Source organism: Sphaerodactylus townsendi, linkage group LG06, assembly GCF_021028975.2.
Source record: "Sphaerodactylus townsendi isolate TG3544 linkage group LG06, MPM_Stown_v2.3, whole genome shotgun sequence".
Taxonomy (NCBI): Eukaryota; Metazoa; Chordata; class Lepidosauria; order Squamata; family Sphaerodactylidae; genus Sphaerodactylus; species Sphaerodactylus townsendi.
The window spans coordinates 126,090,620-126,100,514 of record NC_059430.1 but is presented as its reverse complement, the minus strand read 5'-3'; the positions used below and the strand labels follow the sequence as shown (position 1 = coordinate 126,100,514).

Sequence of the window (9,895 nt, the reverse complement as noted above, 5' to 3'; positions counted from 1 at the left end):
AAACTCGTGGCCCTCCAGATGTTGTGGACTACAGCTCTTATGATGCTGGCAGGGGATGATGGGAACTGTAGTCCACAACATCTGGGAAGGAACACAGTGGCTCGAGTTGAAACATTGGGACTAGAATCTGGGAGATCCGATGGGGATCCCCGCTTTGCCATGGAAGCTTGCTGGGTGCCCTTGGGCCAGTCATACATTTTCAGTGTAACCCACCTCACAGGGTTGTTACGATTGTAAAGAGGTGACGAGAATGACGTCAGACCCTGTGGGCCCCCCAGTCGGGAGAAAGGCAAAGTTTTAAAGTAAACAAAGTCAATTATTGATGTATTAATAGGATCAGATCCTTGCCAGTCAGTCCCAGCTGGAACAGGCAAGTTTCCTGAATTCTGACTGTGGGATAACTCTAGTGAACTCCTCAGTAGGTATACTCAGAAGTAAAAATCCCGACTTGACTACAACATGGAGCTGCAAAAGAGGGCGAAGAGGAGCAACCTCTTATTTTCAAATGTCTGGGAACTCAAGGGCGAAACTGTGGTTCTTGCAAAGTTCGCAGAGAGACAAGCGAGATTCGAATCCAGGCCCAGCAGCTCCTTAAAGGCCGGCGAGATGAACAGGCAGAGTCGCTCCGGAGAGTCGGAGTTGGCAGGCGTTGCTCTGAGCCAGGCCCCCATGCCCGGGCCAAAGCAAGGAGAGGCGGACTCGGAGCATGTGCAGAGTATCTCTTCCCCGGCAACGGCAGCAGGGCAAAGCAGACGCGACGGCTGTCTTCGCCCTAAAGAAACGCGCCGGAGCCTGTGCGCCCTCGGCTGCCACCAAAACGCTCGGGCGCGCCGCCGAGCCCCGCCGCTGTTCTCTTCGCCGCCGGCAGAGGCGGTGCTGGGAGGGGGGGGAGGAAAGCGGGGGGGGGAGCCGGTCCCAGGCGGGGCGAGGGGCTGGGGATTGGGCTGAGCCGCCGGGGGCGGGCCGGGGGGCGTGTCCCAGCCGGCCAGCCTGCCTCGGAGCCGCGGCCACCGGAGAGGTCTCGCCGCCGCTCCTGCCGCAGACATGGGTGCCCGACGCTCCCCGAAGGCGCTCCCCGCGCCGGCGCTCCTGCTGGGGCTCCTTCTGCTGCTTTGCCCAGGTGAGGGGGCGGGGGGGCGGGGGGCGCCCCGGTTGGGGGGCGGGCAGGCGGGCGGGCGGGCGGGCGAGGAGCCGGTGCCCCCCTGGCGCCCTCTGGCCATGGCAAAGCTCCAGGCGCTCCTGGAATGCGCTCCTGCCCAGGAGGCGCGCCCAACTCCTCGCCGAGCCTCCCCCCCCCCTCCCCGGGTTACTCTTTAAAAAGCTGGAAGTCACCTGCACCTCTCCCCCCCCCCAAAAAAAATTGGGGCTGTCGGCCCCTCCCCTTCCTCGTGGCTCTTATCTTTTCCAGCCCCACCGCCGTCTTCTTTCCCTTTCTTCTTTAGAGGACAACTTTGCGGGGGGGGGGGGGGGCATTGTGCACCTGCGCTCTGTCCCCTTCGCGTTCCATTCCCCCCGCCCCCGAGTTCTGGCTCCTTGGAACCTGCTCCCTGACCCTCCCCCCCCCACACCTTGGCACAGCTGGAAGTGTGGGGCGGCCGCCTCTGGGTGGAGGACGTGGGGCGCGCAACTTTGAAGGGGCGGCAAGATGGGAGGGACGGGAGGGCGGGGCAGTTTTCCGCCTGGATGGGACCCCAGGTGTAGGGCTGGAGCTGGGAGGGGCAGAGGTGGGGGTTGGAAAGCGGTGGGTCCGGTTGGGACTTCGGTTGCCTCTTCTGGTTGGCATTCCGCTCCACCCCTCCAATGAACAGTTCCCGAAGCCCTTGGCTAGAGAATCAAACGCCCCCCCCCCCGCCTCCTCTCCCCCCCCAGGAGTCATGGGGCAGATCATCTCTTTGTTCCTTGCCCCTTCCTTCCCTTCTTGGCATCCTCCCCCCCTCCCCCTTTTCCTGGCTCCTTCTGTCTCAGCGGTGACTTGCCCTTTCTTAAGTGACTCACCAACAAGGTGATGTGATGGGAACTGAAACGTGAAGAGGGGGAAAGATAAGAAAGGGGGGGGTGTCCTTTGAAGTGCCCCACGTTTGCTACACAACTCAGTCTAGCATTGTGGGCGGAGGGAGGGGGGTGTCGCTGAACTCTGCCACACAAGCTTGAGTAGAATTGCCAGCGTCCAGGCGGGGGCCGAAAACGACTGCTTCGGGTGATAGATCCATGGCCGTATATCCAACTGAGGTCCTTCTCAAGGCTCCGTCCCCAAATGTCCGGGGCTTTCCCAACCTCTGGTTGGCCACTGTACCTGCTTCTGTTACCAAATCCCGTTTCGTTTTGCGTGTATTCCTTTGGAATAACTAACTACCCTGTTTCCCCGAACATAAGACATCCCCTGAAAATAAGACGTAGTAGAGGTTTTGCTGAAGTGCGAAATATAAGGCATCCGCCGAAAGTAAGACGTAGCAAAGTTTGTGTTTGGAAGCATGCCCGACGAACAGAACACAGAAAAATAAGACATCCCCTGAAAATAACACATAGCGCATCTTTGGGAGCAAAAATTAATATAAGGCACTGTCTTCTTTTCGGGGAAACACGGTAGTTCCCTGCTTGTATTCTCTGGTCTCCAAATGGCCTGTCTTCGTTCCCGGTGTATTTTTCAGTTTAGACATTTATAATTCAAACCCAGCCCTTTAAAGCCCCCAACCTAGCATACCTTGATTTTAGAAAAGCCTTTTGGCAAGGCGCCCCTGTGATATTTTTGCAAGCAAACTAGTAAAGTGTGGGCTACACAATGCTACTGTTCGATGGATTTGTAATTGGTTGACTGGCTGAGCTCACAGGGTGCTCACCACTGGCTCATCTTCATCCTGGAGAGAAGTGACTAGTGGAGTGCCACGGGGTTCTGTCCTGGGCCCAGCGCTATCCAATATTTTTTATCTACGACTTGGATGATAGAATAAAGGGCATGCTAATCAAATTTGCAGATGAGGGGGTGCTAATTCCCCAGAGGACAGAGTCAGAATTCAAAACGACCCGGACAGATTAGAGAGCCGGGCCAAAACTCATTTCAACAGAGATCAATGTAAGATACTACACTTAGGCAGAAAAAAAAATGAAATGCACAGATATAGGATGGGTGACACCCGGCTTGACAACAGAACATGTGAAAGGGATCTGGGAGTCTTAGTTGACCACAAACTGAACATGAGTCAGCAGTGTGATGCAGCGGCCAAGAAAGCTAATGCAATTCTGGGCTATATTATTATTATTATTATTATTATTATTATTATTATTATTATTATTATTATTATTATTATTATTATTATTATTATTATTATTATTATTTATAAACCGCCCTCCCCCGGAGGGCTCAGGGCGGTGAACAGATAAATAGAGCACAGTAAAATCAGTAATCATTACAAAACGGCTCTATGTATATTTAAAACCAACCCCATTAAAATGCAGCGTTCTAGCATCAAGTATATCGATGGTGTCCTACTAATAGAATCCCTGAAGAGGAGAGGAGAAACAGCAGGGGTCCACAGATGTTAGAAGGAGCCATCAGTGACCCAGACTCCCCCAAAGGCCCGATTGGAACAACTCTGTCTTGCAGGCCCTGGGGAAATCATTTAGGTCCCGCAGGGCCCGCGTAGCTGGAAGTAGAGTGTTCCACCAGGCAGGGGCCTCAATAGGATTATAGTGTCTAGATCGAGGGATGTAATTGTACCTCTGTATTCTGCATTGGTTAGACCTCACCTGGAATATTGTGTGCAGTGGTCAGCACCACAGTTCAAGAAGGATATTGACAAACTGGAATGGGTCCAGAGGAAGGCGACCAAAATGCTAAAGGGTCTGGAATCAATGCCCTGTGAGGAAAGACTTAGGGAGCTGGGGATGTTTGGTGAAGAGAAGGTTAAGAGGTGACATGATAGCCATGTTTAGATATTTGAAGGGATGTCATGTTGGTGAGGGAGCAACCTTGTTTTCTGCTGCTCCAGAGACTAGGACCAGGAGTAATGGGTTCAAGGTGCAGGAAAACAGATTCCACCTAAACATTAGGAAGTACTTCTTGACAGTAAGGGCTGATTGACATTGGAAAACAATTCTGTGGAGTGTGGTAAAGTCTCCTTCTTTGGAGGTTTTTAAACAGGGGCTGGATGGCCATCTGTCTGGAGTGCTTTGATTGCAGGGGGTTGGACTGGATGGCCCTTGGGGGTCTCTTCCAGCTCTATGATTAACCTTTTGCTGTTCTCCGATTTTTAAATCTCGTCCACGGGAACTTTTGCAACTCAAGATGTACTTCGAATGGGTAGGTGTGAGACTCAGCCCCAGGGCCTTGAACGTATGAATGGAAGAAGGGTGCCTTTGAACGCGTGCAGAGTGCATTTCTCAGTACAGGGAAGCTGGTATCAAAACACGTTTGTGCAAGGTTGACCATCAGCATCCCTTCTTGAGAGAGAAAGAAAGAAAAAGAGTTTGAATTTATATCCCCCCTTTCTCTCCTGCAGGAAACTCAAAGGGGCTTACAATCTCCTTGCCCTTCCCCCCTCACAACAAACACCCTGTGAGGTGGGTGGGGCTGAGAGAGCTCCGAAAAGCTGTGACTAGCCCAAGGTCACCCAGCTGGCGTGTGTGGGAGTGCACAGGCTAATCTGAATTCCCCAGACAAGCCTCCACAGCTCAGGCGGCAGAGCTGGGAATCAAACCCGGTTCCTCCAGATTAGATACACGAGCTCTTAACCGCCTACGCCACTGCGCACACATCTGAATGCAAAAGATGCAGCCTCCTTTCCAGTCCTTCACCAAGAACCGGCATAAACAGTTGACCCTTTCCTGGGGTGTGGAAAGATAAAACGGAAGCCCAGTGGCACTTATTTGCTACTTTGTAGTCCAATCCAATCCAAAAACCTTTATTAGGCATAAAACCAGAAGTCCCATACATTCCAAGTACAAAAACAGGATCATTGTTATATATCATGCAGAACATGGATTAAAAATGTAGCCACTGCTTCAGAAATTTCTACATTCGGGCTGTTCAATAGCTTAGACATTTTTAGTGTGTCTGAGAGAAACATAAATTCTAGAGGCAGTAAAGCTCCCAGATCGGTTCTGATATCATTATACCTCGAACAGTAAAGCAGGATATGAGGGATTGAGCCCATAGCGTTGGGACAGTACCGACAACAACGCTCACTTGGTGGGATGTTAAGGGAACCACCTTGAAGGTAGACAGAGGGGAATGAGTTGCCCCTTGCTCTGGTCATGACCCATCTGCACTTATAATTAACAAGCTGTTCTAAATATACAGCAGGGCTAGATTTCGGGGGTATTTTGTAGTCAAAATTTTGCCATTCGGGATGTAGCGCCCTGGTGGTTTCCCTGTTGGCTCTAGCCACTACACTGTACTCTCCTTACCATGTAGGAGCGGGGGAAACTCGACTGCATTCACCTTTCTTCTGACTTCTCCACCCACTGTGCCTCCCTGCCACTGGATTCTTTCGGACGCCGGAGGCCTGGCATGAAGAGGAGGATGTTTATGCAAGCATGGTGGGGGTTTGGATGCCAACGCTGTGTGACCTGGGCGTGGAGAGATAGGTGGGAGGAATGAGGCAGGAATGAGGCAGGAGGTTCAGGGGAGGCGGGGCGTGCTAACAGGCGCTCCCAAGTTGCCACTGTGCCCTCCCTCCCGTGGGAGGATGGGAAAGGATGCTTTTCCCCAAACATGCCCCAGCTGGCTGTTTGCTCAGGATGGTGCCTCTTGCATTCCAGGTCCCTGCGTTAGCTTTTCTCAGCCTCGTGGGTTTGGTCTGCAGGATCCTCACCCTTTGGTGCTGTGAGCAGGGACGGGAGAACCAGAGGCGGGGGGAGCATGCTGCTCTAAAAGTTCCTGCCCGGGGCCTTTTGCAACTCAAGATTTACTTCGAATGGGTAGGTGTGAGACTCAGTCCCAGGACCTTGTCTTGAAGAAGAGTAGTAGTAGTAGTAGTAGTAGTAGTAGTAGTAGTAGTAGTAGTAGTAGTTTGGATTTATATCCCCCTTTTCTTTCCTGCAGGAGACTCAAAGGGGCTTACAATCTCCTTGCCCTTCCCCCCTCACAACAAACACCCTGTGAGGTGGGTGGGAGACTGAGAGAGCTCTGCAGAAGCTGTGACTAGCCCAAGGACACCAAGCTCGCGTGTGTGGGAGTGCACAGGCTAATCTAGTTCACCAGATCAGCCTCCACAGCTCAGGCGGCAGAGCTGGGAATCAAACCCGGTTCCTCCAGATTAGATACACGAGCTCTTAACTGCCTACGCCACTGCTGCTCCTGGTTTTCAACTCTGGTTTTCAGCCTGCGAGGGGGGCTTTCGGGTTTTTTTTCTCTGCCAAGAGGTAGTCCGTTTGATTCAGGTAAAGTTTGGCTTTGGCATCGTGTTCCATTCCTGCTGTGGAATTCCTGCCCTCGGACCTGGATGTGCGAGAATGGGCTTGTTGTGGGTTTCGTATTGCGGACAGGGAGGGAAATGCACTCTGCACACTCTCAGAGGCATCCGTGGCCTGTTTTGGAACTGGACCCCGGTCTGCATCAAGAATTTCATGCAGAGGAGCAGCAGTGGCGTAGGAGGTTAAGAGCAGCTCGTGTATCTAATCTGGAGGAACCGGGTTTGATTCCCTGCTCTGCCGCCTGAGCTGTGGAGGCTTACCTGGGGAATTCAGATTAGCCTGTGCACTCCCACACCCGCCAGCTGGGGCTAGTCACAGCTTCTCGGAGCTCTCTCAGCCCCACCCACCTCACAGGGTGTTTGTTGTGAGGGGGGAAGGGCAAGGAGATTGTAAGCCCCTTTGAGTCTCCTGCAGGAGAGAAAGGGGGGATAGAAATCCAAACTCTTCTTCTTCTTCTTCAGTCACCACATCCTTTCGTTCATATTCGTCTTCCCCTGGAGGTTTTATCCGTTTGAATTGATATGTCTCTGAAGGAAGTAAGATAGGGCAAACCTTTCCTTCCCCCTTCCATTGCTGAATATTAGGGATGAGGTGCGGATCGGACCCTACGGAGAACTGCAAGGGATCCTTTTCTTCCCCTCCGTCAAGCACAGGGGAGGGGCTGAGGGGCACCTGCGGGACCTTTGCATGACTCAGTCTATATTTTTATTCTCAGCCCTAAGGCAGCAGATCTTAGAAACAGAGCTCTAAAACAGATCGTTTTAAACTTGATTTTAGATAATTGCTTCCTGTTTTCTGATAGATTCTTCGCTGGCTTTATCCTGTTCGTGTTCTTGATTTGCAAACGGCTGCATGAATGTCATAGGTTGTTTGCAGAGCGAGATATTTAAAAATGTGCACGAAAAGGGGCGGGATCCGTCCCTTGGAGGAGTTTCACAATCCAAGACCCTGTGCCCCAAATGGACACGCAATCCATGACTCCTTGTTATAATTTTGTGCAAGAGATTTGGTAAATATATACGGGAATGCTAGGGTAATTAGGAAAGGAATTGAGAATAAAACTGCAAAGATTGTTATGCCCTTATATAAAGCAGTGGTGCGACCACACTTGGAGTACTGTGTTCAGTTCTGGTCGCCACATCTCAAAAAGGATATCGAAGAGATAGAAAAAGTGCAGAGAAGGGCAACGAGGATGATTGAGGGATTGGAGCACCTTCCTTACGAGGAGAGGCTGCAGCGTTTGGGACTCTTTAGTTTGGAGAGGAGACGTCTGAGGGGAGATAGGATTGAAGTCTATAAAATGATGCATGGGGTAGAAAATGTCGACAGAGAGAAATTTTTCTCTCTTTCTCACAATACTAGAACCAGGGGGCATCCGTTGAAAATGCTGGGGGGAAGAATTAGGACTAATAAAAGGAAACACTTCTTCACGCAACGTGTGATTGGTGTTTGGAATATGCTGCCGCAGGAGGTGGTGATGGCCACTAACCTGGATATCTTTCAAAGGGGCTTGGACAGATTTATGGAGGAGAAGTCGATTTATGGCTACCAATCTTGATCCTCCTTGATCTGAGATTGCAAATGCCTTAACAGACCAGGTGATCGGGAGCAACAGCCGCAGAAGGCCATTGCTTTCACCTCCTGCACATGAGCTCCCAAAGGCACCTGGTGGGCCACTGTGAGTAGCAGAGAGCTGGACTAGATGGACTCTGGTCTGATCCAGCTGGCTTGTTCTTATGTTCTAACTGGGCTGGTCACAGAACGAGAAAAGAGGCAAGTGTTTGCCTCGGCTACCTGCCCAGTTGGGAGAGTTTTCTGGTAGGGATAAAAAATTTCTTCAGCTGTGTTGTGGCTGGGTGGTGGGAGACGTTGCAGATGGCTGCTCCCCGTGTGGCCGTCTGAGTGCCACGCTCATCACTTGGCAAACGATTGCCTGTATTCACCCAGCCTGGGTAGTTTAAACAGGTAAACATGGATTTCCCCACACCCCACACCCACACTCTTGCCGTGCAAGTTCGTGGGAGATTCTTGGTGTTTCATCTTTGCTAATAAATTCAGCGTTAAGGGAGCATATACAGTGGAACCTCGGTTTCCATTGCCTTCGGTTTTCATCAGTTTCGGTTTTCATCGATTTTTTCAGTGAAAAATTTGTCGGTTGTCATCGATTTGCCTCGGTTTTCATCGATTTGCAGTAAGGTGCAGGGGTTTGTGGAGAAAAATCACCCGGACAAAGCTGTGGCAGGCCGTGTCTGCAACTTGTTTAATGACAACGTCTTGCCCCGTTTCAGACAAATCTTAGAGAGGCGTCAGAAACAGACCTCTTGGGACAGCTTTCTGGCGCGCGACGTTGGTCCACTGGCTCTGAAGCTGATCCTAGTGTTGTTGTTTGTTACTATTTTCAGCATTAAACACTATGTTTATTCACCCAAAAATGTGTTTTTGGTCTGTTTTTTGGAGTTCCTAGAACAGATTAATTGGATTTACATTGATTCCTATGGAAAAGTTTGCCTCGGTTTTCATTGGTTTCAGTTTTCATCGATTCTTTTTGGACCAATTACCAATGAAAACTGTTGTTGATGTGGGGCTGGAGCATGCCAGAGCATGGCTTACGTTAGTCAAAATGGGTCGTGATGGCACGCTCGTCCCTGGGGGAATATGGGCTTTAAGAAAACTGAGTATCTAGTCCTTAAGCATATTGAGAGGAAAGCTTAAAAACAACAAGGTATTGTCGAAGGCTCTCACGGCTGGAATCATTGGGGTGTTGTGTGGTTTCCGGGCTGCATGGCCGTGTTGTAGTACCTTTTTCTCCTGATGTCTCGCCTGCATCTGTGGCTGGCATAGATGCTCTGATGACGACAGCCACAGATGCAAGCGAAACGTCAGGAGAAAATGCTACTAGAACACGGCCACGCAGCCCGGAAACCACACATCATACCAACAAGGGTGAGACCTTACTATCTCAAACTGTTCAAACCCTCTTCTCTTACTCTTCATCTGGGATGTTTTATGGGTGTTTCTAAGAGTCACAATTACTCACTTCCAACCCTATGCGTGTTTGAGACTCCTGCCAAATTATTTTTTAAAAAATATGCCCCGCACTTTTAGAAATGAGTTTGGGGGGCTACAAGAAGAAGAAGAAGAAGAGTTTGGATTTATATCCCCCCTTTCTCTCCTGCAGGAGACTCAAAGGGGCTGACAATCTCCTTGCCCTTCCCCCCTCACAACAAACACCCTGTGAGGTGGGTGGGGCTGAGAGAGCTCCGAGACGCTGTGACTCGCCCAAGGTCACCCAGCTGGCATGTGTGGGAGTGCACAGGCTAATCTGAATTCCCCAGATAAGCCTCCACAGCTCAGGCGGCAGAGCCGGGAATCAAACCCGGTTCCTCCAGATTAGATACACGAGCTCTTAACCTCCTACTGCACTGCGATGGTCTTTTTTGTACTGGCTTCTCATCCATGGGACACTTTCCTCCGTAGCTACGTG

At 50.9% G+C, this 9,895-nt stretch overlaps 1 protein-coding gene across 1 annotated transcript in view; it reads left to right on the top strand.

Annotated features, from left to right (window-relative positions):
• The first annotated feature begins 982 nt into the window (after window positions 1-982).
• Window positions 983-9,895, top strand: part of BCAM (basal cell adhesion molecule (Lutheran blood group)) — a 78,819-nt gene continuing 69,906 nt past the window's right edge. Inside the window, 1 exon segment of the mRNA XM_048501713.1 lies at window positions 983-1,120. Within this exon segment, the coding sequence (XP_048357670.1) occupies window positions 1,045-1,120 (76 nt within the window). The 5' untranslated portion in view covers window positions 983-1,044.